This window comes from Gracilinanus agilis, chromosome 1, assembly GCF_016433145.1.
Source record: "Gracilinanus agilis isolate LMUSP501 chromosome 1, AgileGrace, whole genome shotgun sequence".
Taxonomy (NCBI): Eukaryota; Metazoa; Chordata; class Mammalia; order Didelphimorphia; family Didelphidae; genus Gracilinanus; species Gracilinanus agilis.
The window spans coordinates 87,620,202-87,641,376 of record NC_058130.1 but is presented as its reverse complement, the minus strand read 5'-3'; the positions used below and the strand labels follow the sequence as shown (position 1 = coordinate 87,641,376).

The following is a 21,175-nucleotide window of genomic DNA, read 5'->3' as shown; positions in this document are numbered from 1 at the left end:
AGCAGAGTGGTCTGGTCTGCAGAGATAAGAAGGGCATTTCCAATTCCTTTCTATTTCTCCAAGAGAGAAGGAAGAGCTGGGGGTCCTGGCAGAGGGTTAAGTGTCTACTCTGTAGACAGCAGCGAGCAGAGCCCCACGCTGGTAGCCAGCCTTGCCCAGAGAAGGCATTCAATACTTCATCAGTTGACTCGGCAGCTCTGAGATATTCCTCAGCCTCTTCCTCTGGAGAGCTGCTGTCTCTCCCCATTCTCCTAATTTCCCCCCCTCCTGGGAGGACTTTCTCCTGCTTTCTTTCTCCGATGGCTCCTCCTCTTTTCTCTCACTCCTATTTGCCCAGCCTGCCTGCTTTCTGCTAAAAGTGGGCCTCGGCTGCGAGCCTGGCGGGAGGGCCGAGGGCGAGGAGTACTTGGAGCTGGGGGAGAGCTCGGTCCCTGCCTTTCCCCCAGCACTCTGGCTCCTAGAGCAGATACCCGGCATCCTCCATGCCGGACCTAATATAGAGGGGGTCAGAAAGGCATAGAGAGCCCTAAGCAGCCGAGAGAAGAGCAGGGAGCCGCGGTTTGGGTGTCTGGGCCCACCGAAGGCGCGCAGGGAACAGAAGCTGGCCGGAGCCCTACGGGGGCCTGGGGAGGAGAACGAAGGAGCCAAGCCAGCGTCCCTAGGGGGGTAGAGGCAGTGCGGCAGCCGGGGCCGTGCGGCAGCCCGGGCAGGGGGACTCAGAGGAGTGGCCTCCCCGAATCTGGCTCGTCCTCCTCCAATTCGCATGCCTGCTGGCTCGGGGAGGGAGCTGGACGGAGGTGGACACCGGCCTCTCCAGGGGCCCCAGAGTCTGTGGCTAGGACTCCCTCCTCCCCCGGCCCCAGAGGCCTGGAGGCCATAACCCCGACCTCCCTCGGCCGGCGGGGAGGGGCGGGGCCTGGTTGGCAGGGGAGGGAGGCAGGGGGTTGCTATGGCGACCCTCCCCTCAGTCGCCCAACCGCCCCAGCTCTCTTCTGACTTACCGGCTGCCGGCCCCACTCCGCCCTCCCCGGGCCCCGGGCACACGCCCGCCCGCCAGCCCCGGGGGCGCGCACGGCTCTCTGGCTGCCTGTGCCCCGGGAGCTACCAGCACCGACCCCCGAGCGACCGCAGGGCTAAAAGGGAGCCGAGGTGAGGCAGGGCGGAGCGGCCCGGGTCTGGGTTTGGGATCGCGGTTCGGGTGGGTTGTCCCGGCTCCTGCCTCCTAGTCCGCCACTCACTCTGGGTCCCCGGAGCAAAGCCCCGGCGCCTCAGTTTTCCCCTCTGTAGAATGGGCCCACCTTACCACATGCCCAGACCGCTGTAAGGGAGGAAGGAGAGACTCCACGCTCTGTCCCGATCTGAGTCCCTCCCCCCTTCCCCCGGGAAGAGAACAGGCGGCCCCTCCCTTCGCTCAGGTGTCTGGAACCCTCTCCGAGGCCTTGGCTGGGACCAGGGGTGGAACGAAGGAGGGGAGCGAGTCCTCTTGGACCAGGCCCTTGGCAGCCGGGGTCAGTTTCCCTATCTGCAAAAATAGATCTTTTCAATAAGTGAGAGTTTTTAACTTTCGCGGGCGGGGGGGGGGGGCCGCCTTTTGAGGGATGCCGAAGGCAAATCCTTTTGTGCCCTCGAGCCGGAGCCTGGCCTTCGGCGTGCCCAGCTCTGGGAATACAAAGAGGGGCCCTCCGGGAGCCCGCCCTCCGTCTAATAAACCGACTGGCCTAAAGTCTATCTGGAGGCATACTTTTCACCCCTCCTGCCCCACATTTGCAAAATGGGATCCCGAGTTGCTTTAAGAATTCTTGGTGGGGAGGGGGCGCTGCAGCTGGGTAGCTCAGTGGATTGAGAGCCAGGCCTAGAGACCCGAGGTCCTGGGTTCAAATTTGGCCTCAGCCACTTCCCAGCTGTGTGACCCTGGGCAAGTCACTTGGCCCCCATTGCCTACCCTTACCACTCTTCTGCCTTAGAACCAATACACAGGATTGACTCCAATTCTTGGGAAGGGCACAGCTGGGTGGTTCAGTGGGTAGGGAGACAGGCCTGGAGCTAGGAGGGCCCTGTTTCAATAAAAGACCGTCCTAGCTGTATGACCCTGAACAAGTCACTTAACCCCCATGGCCTATCCCTTATCTCTCTTCTGCCTTAGAACCAATACCCAGGATTAATTCCAAGACAGAAGGTCAGGATTTTTTTAAAAAGTGGAAAGGAGATACTTCCTAGCTGTGTGACCCTGGGTGAGTCACCTAACACTCACTGCTTAGTTCTTACCACTCTTCTGCCTTGGAACTAATACACAGTATTGATTCTAAGACAGAAGGAAAAAGTTTAATTAAAAAAAAAAAAAAGAATTTCTGGGATACTGTATTGGAAATAGTGACATTTGGGGGACATGTGGGAAGCAGCCCCTCCCCAGGAGACCCCAGGAGATGTTAGATGAACTTTTAGGATTTAAGTGTGCATTTCCAGGGCTCCTGCCCAACCGGAGGGGAAGTGTTGGAAGGGATTGAGATCCTATCTGGGGAGACCTGAGGTAAATAAAAGAGGTGTTGAGTAAATAGCTATTAAAGCCGGCACTGAGCGGTCCTTGCCAGGCCAGGGGGTGCCAGGCCCAACCTCCCTGCAGCCGTTGAGGTGCCCTCTGGGGATGCCCCCCTGAGCCTCCCTCCCACCTTCTCCGGGGCAGGTTCTTGGGACGCCCAGACACTTCTTCCTTCTTTCCCTGGCCCTCGGGGAGGGAGGAGTCCCAGCTCTGCTCCCCCAAAGGCCACTTCCAACTCTGAAGCGGCCTCTAAAGTTCTCCCGAGGCCGGGTCTCTTTAAGAGCCGGGAACGCCCTCTGGGCCTGCTGTTGTCACCGCACACGTGAATCCCGGGAACCAGGAAGCCCGAGCCGGCCGAATGAACACATCTGGCTGGGAGGAGTAAGCCCTGGCGGAGGCCTGCAGGGGGGAGGCATGGATGGGCCGGCAGCCTGAGGGGCGCCGCGGACCTGCGGGCCTGGGCCGAGGCAGGGCCAAGTCCCCCTGGGGTAAGGGCAGGGCCCTGAGCCCGGCGGGGAAGGGAGCCATGGTTCCTGGGCCGGGCGGGCTTCTTGAAAGTCTCCCAGGAAAGGGAGGCTCCCAGGCCCGGCTGTTAGAGCCCCCATGGCGGGCGGGCGGAGGCCAGGGCCCCCCCCGAGCTTTGGGCCTTCACTCCTCCCTCCTGCAGAGCCGGCCCTCGGGGCCTCCTGGGAGGGATGAGAACCATGGAGTGACTGACCCAAGGTCACGGGGCAGCCCCGGCCCAGCAGGGGTCTCTGGGCCGAGGAGCCCCCCTGCAGGTGGAGGGTGTTGGGCCTGGAGGGCCCCAGAGCGGGAATGGATGCGGCTTAACCCTGTGTCTTGTGTTGTCCTCCTTGCAGTTCTGGAGGTGTGTATGGGCCCCCCCGCCGGGAGCCGGAGACCATGAACTGTTAGTTTTTCCTGAGTCTGCGGTGAGTAGCCACGAAGCCAGGAGGACTGGTCTTTGGGCTGGGGCGTCTGGGCTGACGTCCCCAGTGATTGGCAGCTCCTGGGCTGCAGGAAGTGCCTTCTGCGGGGGAGGGGAGCCCCGGAGGCCAGAACCAGGTCCGGATAGGAGGAACCCAGGGCTTCAGGGGGCCAATCGGGGAGGCCTGGCTGTAGCCACCCACAGAACCCTCGAAATGGGGTTCTTGGCACTTTGGTAGAGTGCTGGCCAAGGCTTGGGGGCTCCCAGCAAGCCAAGGCTTGAGAGAGGCGGAGGCTGAGCAAGGGGGCTGGGGGTGGGGGTGGGGGGCCCTGGAAATCCCCAGAAAGGTAGAGGAGCCAAGGAGACCCTCCACAGGATGACTGGGGGGTGTCTGAGGCCAAGCCAGGCCCAGCATTTGGGCTGGTTAGTTCTGCTCACGGAACCACTAATAGCTTGGGCCAGGTCGAACGTGCCCTGGATTGGGAGGGGGAAGCCTGGGGCCACCTGCCAGGCTGGGGTTGACCCACTAAACTCTGGACCTCACTTCTTAAAAACAGAGGCCTGAAGGAGGCTGTCACATGTTAGGGCACTCTCTTTGAGGGGTGGGGGGGAGGCAGAGCCAATGCACTTGCTTTAAGTTTACAGATGAGTAAATTGAACCCAAGAAGTGGTGACTCATGTAACCAATACGTTTTTGTGAGCAGCTCTTCCTAATAAGAGTCAGGAATCGAACCCAAGTCTTCTGGAGGCCAAGGCCTGGGTTCTTTCTTGATTTCTTTTTAATTTTTTTTTTTTAATGTTTATTTTCTGTCTTAGTAGTAAGGATTAGGCAAATGGGATTAAGTGACTTGCCCAGGGTCACTAGCTAGGAAGGGTCTGAGGTCAAATTTGAACCCAGGACACCCCCTCCTTCTAGGCCTAGCTCTATCATGCTGCTCTCTTTAATTATACAGGAAACCTCTCAAATTCTCAAGAAGATAGACCTCAGTAAGTAGCCAAGTTTTCCAAATGGCTTCAGTTTTACCTCTTTTGACATCAACATTTTTTTAAAAATTGAACAATTTTGTGCTTTATCTTTCTAAAGCATGTTATTTTCATGCTTGCCTTCTTAAGCCAGCATTGTCAAACTAAACTGTGCATGAGGACCCCTGAGGTTACATACTGACTCAGAAAACCACATATTGGGGCAGCTGGGTGACTCAGTGGATAGAGAACCACTCCTAGATTCAGGAGGTCCTGGGTTCAGATATGGCCTGACACTTAGTAGCTGGGTGACTCTGGGCAAGTCATTTAACTCCAATTGTCTATTAGTCCTTGGGCTTCTGCCTTAGAGTTGTTACCAAGACAGAAAAGTAAGGGTTTTAAAAAACACTATGTGTATTTTATGATAATTGCTGATATATTATTAATATATGTTGATAGGGTATGTATATATGTTACATATGTCATATGATGTGTACATGATATATATTACTATATTATGATGAGATGCTTAACATTATCTTTCTATTTATATATTTTTAATTTTGTCCAATATTTTCTGATCACATTTTAATCTGGTTCTGGGGAGGGGAAGGGGGAAAAGTTATCAGCAGCCTGGGCCTAGCAAGTTTGACCCCTTTGTTTTAAACAATGAGTTTCCCTACTAGTCTTTAAATTCTTATTCATTATAGTATCCCTATAGCCCAGGAGCCTCCTTGCACACAATAGGTACCAGGTAAATGTTTATTAAACTGGGGCCAGAGTGTTTCCTCCTAACTTTTGATTACTTAAGGTCATGATAGCACCATTTTTTGCTTTGTGCTGTGATAATGGGACGCCTTCCAGGCCTATTTGTGGTGGCTGGAGCCAGTCGTCCTGAATTCTCTGCCTTAGATTACTGGGCTTTTTGTGGCCTTCTGTCAGCTTTTATTGTTTTTCTGTGTCCTCCACTGTCAAGCGATGACTTTTCCCTGTAGGTTTGTTATAGCCACCTTCTCATTTCCTGCTTTCTAATTATTGTCAATTAATGAAACTTATTTGAACCATCTGTAAAACAAGAGGAAACAGGGTATTGAGTAGCCCCCTTTTGGCTGTCTTCTCCGTTTGTGGCCATTTTCCAGAGTTGAGAGTGCTGGAAGGTTGGACTGCAGATCTGTAAAGCATTATCATATTAATTAGAGCTTCAGGAAGATTTTCTCTGGGGTTTTATGTCTCCCAGCATCCTCGTTATTAATAGGTATCTATCTAGGCCCTCTTCTGACTACAGCAGCCTTCAATGTTACTGACCAAAGGACTTGGAAAGGTGGATTTGAGAATCACTGATGGGGCCCTTAGGATCAGCCAGTCCAACCCAATTCTATAGGGAAGCTGAGACTCAGAGAAATGGGGCAGGGAGATACGCCCATTGGCACATGGTAGGAAGTGGCGGAGCCGGGGACCAGACGTCCAGGTCTTCTTTTTGCTGGACTGTTGGCCTGGCCTGGCTATGGGAAGGTCACAGATTGCCCAAATCCCTCTGGGTTCCAGCGGGTCTGGGGCAATATTGTCACTTGCCTTGGTGTTGGGGTTCCCTCCCTTCACCCAATCCTCCTCCTCTCCTCGTGATTCAGATTGATGATGACACTATGGCCTTGGGAGCCATGTAGGGTGCAGGTGGCTCTCAGAGCCTCTCTGCTTATGATTAAGAAATAAAGAGGCTTGTGGCTTTGTCATCCTTTGTTGCTACCTTCTAGGTCATCCTCGAAGCAGTAAACATTCCTGGCCCCTCCTTCTCCTGGCTCACAGCTTCTAGTGCAGGGGCCCTGGGCTCCCACAGACTCAGGGAGGCCACCTCTGCTTCAGCTGGAGGCCGTCCCCAGGCTCCCTCACCTTCCTTTGGCCCCTTCTTCCCCTGCAGCATCTCAGGGAGCAGAGGACCCATGACGGAAGCCATGTCCGAGTTCCTGCTCCTGGGCCTGATCGTGGGCCTGGTGCTCACCCTGCTGCTCACCCTGCTGGGTTTTGCCGTGTACTCGGGGTTGCTGGAAGACGTGGTAGTGAGTGCAGGCTCTCCCCCAATCCGGAACATCACCCTGGCCTACAAGTTCCACGTGGGCTCCTATAAGGACTCAGGCCAGCTTTTCACGGAGAGCTGCAGCATCTCTCCGCGCCTCAGCTCCATCGGGGTCTACTACGACAACCCCCACACGGTAAGCGGGGGGTCGGGGGATCCTGCTCCTTCTGGGCCCTGTTTTGGGGGCCAGCCCGGCTTTCAGGGCAAGAGGCTTCCATCATGGCCCCCGTCCCCAGCTTTAGGCCCGGTCTTCCTGCGGCCTTGGCCCGAGGCTTTCTCTCAGAGCCGGCCCCCACGTTTTGGGTGCTCTGCCCATCAACGACCCCTCGTCCGCTCCCACTCTTTGCTCTCAGCCTTACTCTCCATCACTCTGTCCCCAGGTGTGTAGCCAGTTAGTGATATCTTTTGGAATCTGCACCATTTCTTTGTTTCCTTCCTTTTCATACATTCTTCCCTTCTGTGAACTCAGTCTTCTGGGGACAGGGATAAGCTGGGCTAGCTAGAGAGGAAAGCTCAAAAAGTGCAGGCCTCTCCCTGTCTATGGAAATCAGAATCCTTCCATTCTGGCTGCTCCAGCTCCAGCCCCTCCTTGCCTTTACCCTACAGGCTTATGCTCCTCTCCAGGTCCTTTCTTGTGCCCTTCTCACCTCTCTCCTCAGGCCTGGAGCAGCCCAGTAGTGGGATGAACCAAGTACCCCTTGATGCCCAGCATGCTTGACTGGCTGAGCAGCATCGCTGGCCTGGGGCCGACCAGCCAGCCACCGAGCTCTCTGTAGGCGTCTGGCTGACTTGGAGTCCTGGGGAGTGAGTCAGGGCTCTCCACTGAAGCCTTCGTGGCATGGGGAGGGACAGCCCACAGCCTCCATGGTGTGCTGGCATCCCAGGGCTTGGAGCCCAACAGGCAGGGCTCTTCAGCCTTTTCGTTCCCCAACCCCATCTCTCCCTGTTCTTTCCCCACACCCAGATTTGGCTCTGAGCCTAGGATTTGGAATTCCCAGCTCAGGTTTCCCACCTCTGATGGGTGGGCACAGACTTGGCAGACTTTGGTAGCTCCATCTGTTCTCCTCTCTAAGCTTTCCCTCCTCTGTGCCTGAGCCAGGCTTCTCTGCACTCAGGAGACCAATAGGAAACTCTTGACAGGAGGGTCCCCACCCCTCTACCTCGGCTTCGGGAGACGGATTGTTGGGCAATTCACTTTACCAATGGCCACCTACTCTGCCCAGCTCCCATTCATCCGGCACCTGGCCAGGCCAGGCCCTTGGCCCAAGGCAGCTTCAGCCCCAAATAGCAGAAGGGGTGGAGGGAAGAATGCCTGTGTAATGTTAACCCACTTATACTGACTCGAAGCTTCACATCTGTGTGCTGAGAAGGAAAAAAAGCTGCTTTTGGGGGGGGGGGCTGGAAGTACCAGCTAGGGGGACCCCAGCAAGGATGGAGGTTTCTCTGCTGCTGCAAGGTCAGTATCACAGACAGAATCATCATCAATGCATGGGTTCCTATGACCCAGATCCAAAGCTTTCTAATACAGCATTGCCCCTAAGGGACCCAGGACTGACCCTCAAAGTCACAAAGACCCTGAGAAGGGCATGTAGGGAATCTAGGTAATACAGTATGAGATTCCAGCTGGATTGATCTCTGTCACAAGACCCTCCAGCATTCCCCGAGTGGAAGGGGGCAGGCCAAGCATGGCCTTTAGTGCAGGGCAAGAAGTAAGGCTCTTCTCCTTGACTTGCCTCACCTTCCCCACGAGGTTGGACAGACTTGTGCCTTGGGTCTGGTTCTCCTGTCTCACCTTTTGCCCACTCTCACATATGGAAAAGTGGAAGAGAACAATTTGAGGCCATCTCTAGTCTGAGGTCACTCTTATTCTCTTCTCCTTTGCCCAGCCTCCCAGTCTCACTGGTCAAGTTCTGGTTTGAGCCTAGGTACTTTTCTGTGGTCCCAGCCCCTTCTGACCCAGGAGGAGATATTCCAGGAGGCTCCTATGCCCTTATTCTCTGTCAGTGCCACCTCATGGCTGCTGTGTTGTGCCAAGTGACACCTGGTGCCCAACCTACAGAGGGAGCTGAGCATTACCCCAGAGGTGACCTCACTGCCCTGGACACATTTCTTGAGGATACTGGGCAGTTCACACACACTGGCTTCAATGAACTTTCTGAGCTTGTACAGAAGCCGGCCCAAGAGCTGACCTCTGGCTTATTCCAAAGTGCAGTAGGTCCCCTATTTCGCTTCTATCTCTTCTACAGGCTCTCTCCTCATTCCTCTTCCCTAGACAAGGACCCCAAGGCTTAGAAATGGGGAATCACTTGCCTGTAGCTACATAAGTGTTGAATGTGGGACTAGGACTCTGGCTAGAGGGGAGGTCTCCCCACTCCAGCTCCAGACCACCTTCCATTTTTTTTTTTTAAACCCTTACCTTCCATCTTGGAGTCAATACTGTGTATTGGCTCCTAGGTGGAAGAGTGGTAAGGGTAGGCAATGGGGGTCAAGTGACTTGCCCAGGGTCACACAGCTGGGAAGTACCTGAGGCCAGATTTGAACCCAGGACCTCCCATCTCTAGGCCTGGCTCTCAATCCACTGAGCTACCCAGATGCCCCCTCACCTTCCATTTTTGCCTATCAAAGATGTTCACCACTACGCAGGCAATCATCTCTGTGCAGGGACCACCTTCCCTTCAGTTACCAGCCCAGTGTGGGAAGTGGCTGGGTCACAGAGACTACTAAAAGCCTATAAGACCTGAGGTTACTCTGTTTCCCAGACCCCAGGACAAATTATAGAGCGTAGACTCCACCAGAGATCACCTTTTGTTCTGTCAGGCCTAATGTAAAGCCTATAGACCCCTTCTCAGAATAATGTTTTCCAATCTGGCATTAGATTAGCAAGATCCCAACCCTTGAAGAGCTCACTTTATATATTCTATATTCTATTGACCTTTTTTAGCTGCAGGAGAAATTGTTTACTTACCGTATGGCACATGTGGCACTGGGTTCTGTACTCCATTGCAGTTATTCCATTTTACAAGGTAATATTGTCGGAATTTCTCATTGTACATACCTGAAATTTTTCAAAAGGCAGCTTACTTTTGTATCTATGCATCTGAGAGTTTGAAGAAGAGATTTTATTCTTTTGATGATGTAAAGAGGAACTGTTTTTAAAAACCTAAATTGAAAACTATGCAACTATGTATGAAACTTTTGGGGTTTGTTTTTGGTCTTTTAGCAATAAAGCAGCATGAGCTAAGAATGCAAAAAAAAAAAGAATAATGTTTTTAAATAATTGAAGGAAATGCTAAATTTCAGTTTTAGAAGATAGTGAAAATAAAAGTTTTATTTTTGTTCCCATTTAAGTTCTGGATCCTCTTGAAATCCATGTGACCTGTGAATCCCAGGCAAAGAATCCCTGACCTGGACCCTTATGAAGCCCATTCTTGTCTAGGCATCTCTCTCTCTTCCTCTCTGTCTGGACTCTGAACTTGGTGCTGAGCCTGGTGTTTGGCTGGGGGATAGGTAGGCAGCCAGGCCTCATGTGTTGCACTGTTTCTTGAGGGACTGACAAATGCCTGTGTTGCAGGATGAAGGGCTTCCAGAGAATGATGCCTAATGGCCTGGGCTCTTTTACATTAGAATCCAGGCTCCTGGCCTAGAACCCAGCTCCTTGTTAAACCTGGACCCAGTGAAGATATCAGGCCAGGCTGCTCCCCATTCTCAAGCTCTCATAGACTCCACCTACGTCTTTCCTCTCCCTCCCACTTACAGGTGGCACAGGAAGGCAGGCACACCCAGCCTTTTATGTGGTCCAGGGAGTCTCTGCAGCCATTAGTCATCCATCTTGCTGCCATGGAACCTAAGGGGAGAAGAGGCCCAAAGTGTCTGAGTGTCTCTCCTAAACAGGAGTAGAATATGGCAGTGAGGGACATCCCCTGCCCTCTCATTTTAAAGAAAATAGAAACTTTATGGGTAGGAAAACTCATACTCATCCACATTTCCCTGTTGAGGCTGGCTCTGGCTCAGCCACGTATGTGGCAGGGACTTGGCCCAGGATGAATTCCTAGCATCACCCTGTTCTCTACTCTTATCCATCCAGACTTAGGACTCTCCCTATCTCCCAGATGACCCTTCACTAATCCTTAGCCTTTCAGGATGGAGTAGGGGTCAGCTAGGCTCCTGAGGGCAGTAGAGTCTGGGGACAGTTCCCTAAATCACCTTGGCCGTCTTCCCCAGAGCCTTCAGGGTTTGTGGTCTGCCAGCCAAGTCCTCTGCTGAACAACTTCAGACTTTGGGGTGGGGAGAGGAAGGGGAGCCACTGATTGGAAAAGCTGAGAAGGGGCAAGCTAGAACCAGCCTACAGCTGAGGTGCTACCTATCCCAAAGGGAAAGGAACATACATTTATTAAGTATCTACTGTGTGCCAGGCCTTGTGCTAAGCCCTTTACTTTAAGAACGGTATTTCATTTTATACTCACAGCCACCATTTGAGATAGGTGTGATGGTAATCCTCATTTTACAGATGAAGGACTTGGGGCAGACAGAGGTTAAATGACATGTCCAGGGTCAGGCATCTAAGGGCTGAGGTTAGATTTGAACTTAAGTCTTCTCAACTCAAGGCCCAGGGCTCTATCCATTGGGCCCAAGTAGCTGCTTAAAAATAAGCCTAGTTTCTGGGCAGCTGGGTAGCTCAGTGGAGTGAGAGTCAGGCCTAGAGACAGGAGGTCCTAGGTTCAAACCCGGCCTCAGCCACTTCCCAGCTGTGTGACCCTGGGCAAGTCACTTGACCCCCATTGCCCACCCTTACCACTCTTCCACCTATGAGAAAAATACACCAAAGTACAAGGGTTTAAAAAAAAAATAAGCCTAGTTTCATGTACTAACTGCCCAAATGAAGTGAGGGAGAACACTGGGGTCCCAGGACACTGGCCTCCGCAGGCTTACTCCTAGCAGGTCTGACCTAGCCTCAGAGTAGCAAGACATTCTCTCTACCCCCTCCCTTCCTTCCCCTTCTCCCACACATCTATCTCCACCTACCCTCTCCTTTCTACCACATTAACCCTGAGCCAGGGCTGGGGAGACCAAAAGGTTGATCCTCTGGACCCCTGTGGCTGTTAAATGCATAACTGAGACTTGTGCAACCAGCCCAGAGGAGGCGGCCAGCTGAGCTGAGGCAGGCAGGGTCTGGTGAGGCTCCCTGGCCAGCGGCAGGCTGGGTTTTGCTCCTTCCCAGCTCTGTTTACATGGAAGCCACCTGAGCCTTGACCCCACTTTGGTCTGTCCCACTAACTTCCAGCTTCTCCCAGCCTCCTCCTAGCTTTCTTCTGTAGGCCTCACCTTGGAGGTGCGTTCTCTCCCCCAGCCCTGGCAATGGCAGGCCCAGGGAGCTAGAAGAGGAGCTGCCCTCATTTGGGCTGGAGTCAGTGAGTTTTCCTTAAGCAAGCTGAATTACCTCAATGAGCCCCTTTTCCCACTAGTGTATTAAGGGTACATTCTGCCCTGTGCAGTGCCCTTCTCCAAGCATGGATTTTGGATGCCTTGAGATCCTCAGAGGAAGTGGCATGCTCTTCTTAAAGCTCATGAAGGGTCTGGTGAATGAATTCATGTTTCATAGCCTCCTTCAGGCGCCCACATCTTTCTGGGCCTGGGGGGGTTGCCTCTGTTTTATTTTCTAGAGATGCTTAGGACATCCCCTGGGACCCTTCCAGAGGCCTGATGGGGTGGCTGAGCTGTGGGTAGTTGGTGGGAGGGTGCAAGGGAAGGAATTTTAGTAGCTTTCCTTTTGGGTTTCCCTGACTTTAGACCAAAAGTTCAGTAAGATTTCACGGCATATGTTTTCATGTTCACAAATCAGTGGAAGTAGGTGCTCCTAGTTTCTCTTCACTGGTCTTATGCAGAGCAAGCACTTAATGCTATCAAACTAAATTGTATTTGTAATTTAGGCTCAGTGTGGTTTCAGTGTGACTCAGGCAGCAGAGTTGGGATTTGAACCTAGGTCCTCTTGATTCCAGCTTCTGTGCCCTTCCCACTTGCCCCTTACTGGCATGTAGATGGCAGAGCCTGGCAGCTGATCCATGGGAAGCTCCTGAGCTTAGCCAGGCCTACGTCATAGGGAATGCCCAGCACCTAACACCTGGGGATGACGGTACTTTGCCAAATGATTTGTGAAGTCAGTTCAGACTTGACGGATGCCTCTTGTGTGCCACCCAAGTGCTGGTTGCCTAGCATGGTCCCTTGAACATAGTAAATATTCCATAAATGTTGATTGAATTGTTAAAATAAGAGAGTTAGACTTGGTTCATAAGGCTTGTCTGGTCTGTTTAGCTCCCCTGGGATTACCAGTCCTTTTGGATCTGGTCTCACTCTTGTTCAGTTCCTCTCAACAAACCAAGAGGATACTGGTCCTTCCCCTGGGAGAAGGCTTGTTTTTTGGTAAATTAAACCTCTTAAACAATGACCTGATTTTTTAGGAGGGGCCCTGAAATTACAGGACTGTAGAACAGGGGTTAAGGGACATGGGGCCCTTGAAGAAACCTGGCAGGAAGGAATGAGCCCTTCCTTGTTTTCCTTTCTTAAGGAGTAGGGCCATTCCTCAGACCTCTGTTCTCGAGTATTCACTCTGCCTGTTTGGTAGGGGTCCTCCTATCCTGACTTCCATTCCATGAATCTGTGAATGAATGAACAAATGGAGAAAAGGCATCTAAGTAAGTACTGTTTGCTAAGAAGCAGTGCTGGGATACTTTCAGGGAATTCCTCAGCCCAGATATCCTAAAATCTTCCTGGAGAACCATTCCTCCCCTGAAGGTTAGAAGATTAAAAAGTTTAATTAGCATCCTCTGATGGGCAGTTGCCAGGTGGCTGGCTAGCTACTGCAAAGAACCAATCAAGGGAAATAACAAGCTAGGATGGTGTTTTACACAGCTTTAGGGCAAATGGCAGAAAGGAGCCCATCAGGTGAGCTTGTTCAGTGACTTTCCCAGTTTCAGAGGTGAGTAGGAACAGGTTGTCAAGTCAATGGCTGGGGGGTGTGGGTGTGGGTGGCTAATTTTGGAGTAAAACCATCAGCTCTGTACCTATATAGATGCTTCCTGGTAGTCAGTCTCATCACACCATCTTGGTGGGGTCAGAAGTCTCTAATTAATCTCAGAATATCTTGGAGGAACCTGAGTGAAAGCCTCCCTTTTGAGGCTTTGAGTACAGCCCTTCAGGCTCCATTTCTTCAACCTCTAAGGTTATGATCTCTGCGGAGATGACTCCCCCAAATTCAAAGCACACAGGTTTTGTACGTTTCCTCTCTACCAGAAATATAGAAGCAAAGCCAGAGCAGTTAGATGACTCAGTGGATAGAGAACTGGGCTTGGAGATAGGAGGTCCTAGGATCAGATTTGGCCTCAAACACTTCCTAGCTATATGACCCTGGCCAAGTCACTTAACTTCCTTTACCACTCTTCTGCCTTAAAACTAATACTTAGTATTAATTCTAAGACAGAAGGTTTTAAAAAAGAAAAAAAAAGCAAAAGCAAAGCCAGTATCTGCCTTTCAGGATTTTACATTTTAATAAAGACAATACATAGGGAATGGTGGCCAAAAGGGGCCACTTTGATTGGGATGATGAGGGGACCACAAGGATTGGATCAGCACTCCATTCTGGAAAAATGGCACAGTTGGTTTGATCTTTGGGTTTCCTTCTAATTTTAGCAATCCAGGCAGATGACCTTGGATGGCTTCCTTAGACCTGAAATACTTAATCCCTAGATGCCCTTTCTCTAGAAGGACAAAACCTATCCCAACTTGACTGAGGAACTGACTGGCTGTGTAAACATTTGTCTTTGCCTCTGCCCTGTGGGGCAGTGTTTCCTTGGCTTGGCCCCTTATTTACCCCTATCTAGCTAGGGATTTCTAGCTGCTGAGATTTAATGATTGGCTCTCTGCCCCCAGGGCGCATTGGGCATGAAGTTTGGTGGTAGTTGGGGGTGAGGTAGAAGGATAAGGAAGCATGTCACTGGAGGAAACCAGCTGATCTCTTGAGTTGGTGCCCAAATAAAGTCAGAATAGAGAGCAAGAGAGGCTGTTACCTGCTACTGCCTTCCAGGGCCTTAAAGGTGTAGGGGATGTACTGTTTAGCTACTGGACTTCTTACTTGCTTCAGGGAGCAAATGTTCCTCAGAGGCCATTATGATGCTGCCTGCTTCTGGCTGGCAAGATCTGTTTCTCAGTACTTCTCAAAGATTCCTGGATGGCACCACTTGCCTGGTTGAGAAACAGATTGGAGGGTGACCAATCTCACTTGTAATGTCCTGGTGTAGCCTCTTCTGAGTAACTGAGGTCCCCAGAAAGGATGGATTTACCTGTCTTCTAGATTTCTAAGAACCCAGGAGTCCTGCCTCCAGTTAGCTGCTCCCCCCACACTCCCCAGCCTATCCCCAGGATAGGTTTGGTCCCAAGCCTTAGTAGGAGCTCTTCTCTATTTTGTCTACAGCAGCACTCAGCAGAGTGGCTAGCTCATAGGAATTCATTAATAAATGCTTGCTGATTAATAGATGAAGAAGTAACTTCAGGGATAGTCTAGGAGGAGAGACTGTGCTCTCTCTAGAGGGCCATGCTTCTCAGACTTGGAAAAAGTGGCTGGATAATCACTTAATAGATGTGAGCCCTGAGTGAGCAGAGCTTCAAGCACCTGAATGGAGGAATTTGTTCCCGGCCTCTGAAGCCAAAAGGTCTGAACCAGGTCTGCAAAAAGATTGGTGTGCATTCAGGAGAGGACAAGAGTGGGGTGGCCACATGTTTGGCTGCCAAGGTGCAGTGGCACCCTCTAGTGACAGCAGTTCTGACTACAGAGCCCTCTCACGTCATCTGACCAAAAGCAGGCAAAATCGTCTAATCCGTGACCTTTCTTTTACTGTTGACAAAACAGCCTCAGAGAGGAGAAAATGACTTGTCTGTGGTCACACCAGGAATTTAATGATAGATCACTTCGGGACCAGAACTGAAGCCTCCCAACTAGCCCCATCTAAAGGAGATTAAAGGAGCTGACCTGGAGGAGGGTCAAAGTTGCTTCTCACAGCAGTGAGTGATAGATCCCAGGGACAAGCTGTCATATCCACAAGCCTCCATGAAGGCTGGGGCCCCAGAAGTGGCAGGGCAGATAGGCGCTAGGCAGAAGAGGTGGCAGGCCTTGTTAAAAGATTAGGTATCAGGCACAAAATATGGACAAGTTAGAGCTAAGGCCAAGGTTAAGGGAGACTTGGCAGTGGGGGAAGACAGTGAAGGGGCTCCCACAGCTCAATTAAGGGAGTATTTAACCAGGTGGTCAGTAGATCTCCAGAGGAAAATATCTTACAAGTCTTGGGGGGGGCGGGGTTGGAGCTCCCTGCCTTGCCCACAGAGCAGGGAGGGTGGGGGGTTGGGGGGTGTCAGGAATGCAAGGCAGCTCAGAACAGGACCTGGAGGAATAGTGAAGGGGTAGAAACACTTGGAGCAGAAGCCAGGTGGCTTGTTGGGACTGTTAGAAGAGATTCTGGTTCTGGGGTCCCTTCAAGCTTTGAAATTTGGTGAAGTTTGCGAAGGGGATCCCAAAAGCCAGGGCCAGAGAACTGTTAAGTAGCCTGTTTCACCTGAGGTCTCTTGGATATATCTCTCAGTCTATCTCGGTAAAGCAAGAGATGGGGGCCAAGCCAACAGAAAGTGCATCAAGTATAGATCATGCTCTCGGGTTTATCCAGAAAGGAGAGCAGACATGGGTTGGGAATTAGAAAAGACAATGGATTCTGGATGCATCTGAGAGGGAAGGAGTTGGGAGTGAGATGGAAGTTGGGGACACCAGAGAAGAGAAAACGAGGGGTCCTAGAGAACTCAATATGAAGGGATAGTTCTTGTTTGACCGTTGTGCCCTTGAAGAGAACTTTCAGGGGGCCTGGAAGAAAGACCAATGTTTTCTTTGGGCCCTCAGTTTAAAACTTGTAGCCCTTGATCTGAACAGACGGCTTTGCAGGTATCAACTGCAAGAATCTGCTTTGAGAGTCTTTCTGCCTATCTCCATCAGGGTACTGGAATCTCATTGTTTCCTGCCTTGGATTGCCTGCCTCCTTTGCCTTTTCTCAGGATGCCAACCTGAGCCATTCCAGTTTCCTCTGAAGAATACCAGGCTCCATTTTCTCCTCAATTTCTCCATTTCCTACTTGGCTCAGAGAAATGAGTCGCTAGTTATATCTAAAGATTTCTGAGCGCCTTAAAGGAGATTGGGGAATGGGTGGACAGAGGGAATCTTTTTCTGGGCTAATTAGCTCAAGCTTCTTACCCCATCTGCAGAGCTATCTGTTGCCTTGGGGTGGCAGCAGAGTGACGTCATCCCTGGTCAGAGAGGATGAGCTGGGAGAAGTTGGGTCTTGCACGTTTCTGAGATAGCCTCCCCCTCCTTTGTCTTTCTTGCTTTGTACCATCTCTAATTTGACTCTCAATGTTCTATGCTCCCATATAATGCTAGGCCAGGATGGTGTCCAGGTTGAAGAAGCACTTGTCTTTTTTTATTTTCTTTTTTTAAACTCTTACTCTTTTTAATATCAACTCTAAGACAGATATCAACTGCTGCAAGGGCTAGGCAATCAAGATTAAGTGATGTGACCAGGGTCTCACAGTTAGGGAGTGTTGGAGGCCAGATCTGAACCCACATCTGAATGCAGATCCTTCCAACTCTGGGTGTGGCACTCTATTGGCTATACCATCAGGCTGCCCCTAGCACCTGTCTCTTAACTGATGCTTGGAAATCAGGATTAGAGGCAGTTAGGTGGCACAGTCAATAAAGGGCTGAGCCTGGTGTCAGGAAGACCTCTTATATGACCCTGAACAAGTCAATAAACCTCTCTCTGCCTCAGTTTACTCAGCTGTAAAATGAGGATAATGATAGCACCTACTCCCAGTTGTTGTGAAAGGACTGAATGAGATAATGTTTGTAAAGCACTTAGCACAGTCTGTGGCACAAAGTCAGTAGCTAGTAAATGGCTTGTTTCCTTCCTTTCTAATAACAGTCTCACTGGGTTGTGAGGCTCTAAGGAAATACCCTGTGTGTGTAAAGCACTTTGTAGACCCTACAGCCCATGGACTTTATATGATTATTCTTATTTTTTTAATGGCCTGTTGGAACCTGTGATTCAGTTCATCTGGGGGTATTGGTTACTTTGGCCTTTTCCCCTCTCTGGAAAGCTCCAGCCCTGATACTTCTTGTGCTCTGTCTCTCCTTAGGTTCCTCCAGAGAAGTGCCGATTTGCTGTGGGCAGTATCTTAAGTGAAGGTGATGAGTCGCCATCCCCTGAACTCATCCGCCTCTACCAGAAATTTGGCTTCAAGATCTTCTCCTTCCCGGCACCCAGCCACGTGGTGACAGCTGTCTTTCCCTACACCACAGCACTGTCCATCCATCTGGCTGTCCAAAGGGTCCACCCTGCCCTGGACACCTATATCAAGGTGAGGCATAAACCTGAGTTCAGCTTTTGTTTCTTTCTCTGGCCCTCTGCTGCCAGGCTGGACTTTAAGTACACAATGGCAGGCCTAGAATAAGTTTGAGGGAACAAGGTCCTCAGCTTAGATGAGAAGGGCTGCCCCTTCTGCCCTTTCTTCTGTATCCTGGCATCCTGGGCTAGAAGTTAGGAGAGCTGAATGAACCTTGTAGGCTTGGACCCTCTAGAGCTAATACCTTGGCCCCACTAGGAGACCTGGCATCTCCCAAGAGTCTCAGTAGGAAAGGATTGCCTTGGCTCCCAGGTATCTGGCATATATTTGGCCCCACTGGCTCCCCAGGATTTTGTCTTCCTCTAGTACCCCATGTCACTTTCCCCATTACAAATAGGCACATCCATCTGAGAGTGAAGATGGTATTAGACCAAAGATGGACTGTCTTAGCTGAGAGTACGTCACAAGGGGAAGGGCCAAAGCTGAACTGGCCTAAAGCTATTGAGATACATGCTCTCCTGTTGAGAGGGCCATTAAAGGCATTGAGGATAGGGCTGGGGACAAAGTGTGAGTGGATAATGGGGATGGGGAGAAGCTTTTTTATAAGTAGACTAGGACTTCTGCTAAATATTAGTTTTTTTTTAAATTATTTTTGTATGTAGTTATTTCTCCCTCTCAGTGCCCCTCCCCATTTAACAATTCAAACCAAACTAAACTCCAAAATAAATCCTCATAACAATTATGCATAGCCCAACAAAACCAATTCTCCTTTTGTTGTCTCCCTAAACTTCATCCATCACCTCTGCCTGGAGGAAGTTGGTGGATTTCATTATCATTGATTAGAGTTTTAGAATCTTTCAAAGTAGTTTTTCTCTGTATTATTGTCATTGTGTAAATTATTTTTATAGCTTTGTTCACTGTACTCCATCAGTTTACCAAGAAGTCCGAAATGGCCCTATTTGTCATTTCTCGTGGTATAATAATGTTCCAGTAGCCAAGACTCAGGAAATATTGGTTAAGTGACAAGGGCTAGCAATACAAATGGGTGAGGGGAGAGGAGAGGACAGGACAACACAGGGACTTAGTGCAGCTGGGTGAGAAATGAGGACATGTATGAACTGAGAGGTTTGGAGTTCATGGCTCCACCCTCCAAATCCGAGGGACCAAGGGTGGTGATGAGGTGACCCCCATAATGAGCTCCCTGGGCCATGGTGGGAAAGGCAGAGAAGTCCCACAGTAATATTCCATTACATCTAGGCACCACCTTAGTTTTCAGTTTGGGACTGTTACAAAAAGAGCTCCTATAAATATTTTTTGTCCCTCTAGGTCCATTTCCTCTTTCTTTGATCTCTCTAGAGTCTAGGCCTGGTAGTGGGATAGTCAGAGGATGTGTACTTTGATCACAGTTTGGGGACGTCATTCCCAGGTGCTTTCCAGACTGACTGAGCCAGTTTGTAGCTCCACCAGCAGTGCATCAGTGTTCCTGTTTTCCCTAGAAGCTTTTTCCTCTTGTTATCTTTACTGATCTAATGGGCATGAGACAAAACCTCAGAGTTTAGCATCAAGTGTTTAACAGAAAGCAATTGGAAACATCTTCCAGAATTTGGGATGCGGAAGAAGCTGGCTGTTCAGTGTAGCCAGCTTGACCGTTGGGGGGCGCTTGCCTCTTGACTGAAAAGCTTGGAGCAGCCAAACTGTCAGTATCATGGTTCAGTAAGAGCCAGAAGAGGGAGCATGAATGATAGGATGGCTAAGGAAGCTGCCTCCCTACATCTGTTACAAGCAACTCCCACTGCAGAGCCCTTTCCTTTTTGCCAATACCTGGGAGCCCAAAAGTCCTTTGTCATCACAGGGAACTGGACAAAAGGTATGTGTCTGTGTCTTCTCCCTTTGATGATGCTCAATGCTCCTTAGACCCTTCTCTAAGAGAAGCCCTTTCTAGGAAGGCAGGATGGGGCTGGCAGAAAGGGGCTCCCCCAGGCCTCACCTAGCTGAGCATCTCTGCCCTGACCCAATGACTGTACTAGGGTAGGAATTTGTGTATGAAAGGTACGGAAGGTTTGAGGGCAGTTCTGGCACCTAGACGAACTCCTGTTCCAGGCCTATTCTATGTTTGCTACAGATCTGAAGGGCTAGTTTAGGGAGCAGAACCCTCATGGGGTCTGGGAGAAGAAAGCTGATTTGGAAGTCCAGGCCTTATCTGTTCAAGCCTTTCCCTGGACTCTAGTTCTGGTTTTTAGATACTTTTGCCCAAATTTCCCCATCTCTGAGGACTTTTAAAATTAAATGCTGATGGGGGCAGCTGGGTAGCTCAGTGGATTGAGAGCTAAGCCTAGAGATGGGAGGTCCTAGGTTCAAATCCGGCCTCAGATACTTCCCAGCTGTGTGACCCTGGGCAGGTCACTTGACCCCCATTGCCCACCCTTACCACTCTTCCACCAAGGAACCAATACACAGAAGTTAAGGGTTAAAAAAAAAAATTAAATGCTGATGTCACTTTGAGAGCTCTCTCTAAGGGATTCCCAGGCCCCCTGGGGTGAGAAGGTCCTACCATCCCTCTTTTCCCTCTGGAAAAGGACATGAGATCAAGATAGCCATGATCCTTGAATGGTATGGTCAGCCACCAACAGGCAGTTGGGAGGGTGTCAACTGTCCCATCAACCAGTTATGGTTGATCTGATCTTCCTACCACAGAGCTGACGTAGGGGAAAGCTTGCTGGCACCCTTCCAGTATTCTGTTTCCTTGGGACAGTTTCTGTTGTCTTCCCAGCTCAGAAGGCACTTCTTGAACCTTGGAGCCTAGAGTCCAGGAACCCCATGAGCAGAGATGGTGTAGGAGGCCTGAAGTGCAAGGTCAACCTATCCTACAAGCTTGATTGTTTGGTCTCTGCTCTTTGTGAAAAGATAGATGCTGGAGGCAGGGCTTTGAGCATCCATGGAGATAGACTAAGTTCCCTTCCCTGCTCTCTCTCTCTCTTTTTTTGTGCTTCCCCAACCCCCACTGTGGGGGAGAAAAGAGAAAGGAGAGCACTAATGAGGCTCAGAGCATCTTTGAATCTTGCAGCCCCGGAAGTCTACCTATGTGTGTGCACCCCTTTGTATGTGCTCTTCTCTCTGTGCCTGGCTCCAGTGATGCCTTCTTGATCTAAGGCTCAGGATGCTGACGAACTTGCAGTGGCTTGACAGCAGCTTGCCAGTTTTCCATTTCAAAAGGGAGTAACAATCTGGGGGAATCCTGTTAAGGGGA

At 50.7% G+C, this 21,175-nt stretch overlaps 1 protein-coding gene across 3 annotated transcripts in view; it reads left to right on the top strand.

Annotated features, from left to right (window-relative positions):
* The first annotated feature begins 1,009 nt into the window (after positions 1–1,009).
* The window catches only part of TEX264 (testis expressed 264, ER-phagy receptor), a 40,831-nt gene continuing 20,665 nt past the window's right edge, over positions 1,010–21,175 (top strand). The window contains exons 1-4 of one of the 3 annotated variants that reach the window (XM_044675499.1): positions 1,010–1,149; positions 3,397–3,468; positions 6,343–6,634; positions 17,722–17,943. In XM_044675499.1, coding sequence (XP_044531434.1) covers positions 6,365–6,634; positions 17,722–17,943 — 492 coding nt within the window. In that variant the 5' untranslated portion in view covers positions 1,010–1,149; positions 3,397–3,468; positions 6,343–6,364. Of the gene's footprint in view, positions 1,150–2,298; positions 3,025–3,396; positions 3,469–6,342; positions 6,635–17,721; positions 17,944–21,175 lie in introns of those variants that run through there. The other 2 variants (XM_044675447.1, XM_044675560.1) reach the window with 2 other exon arrangements.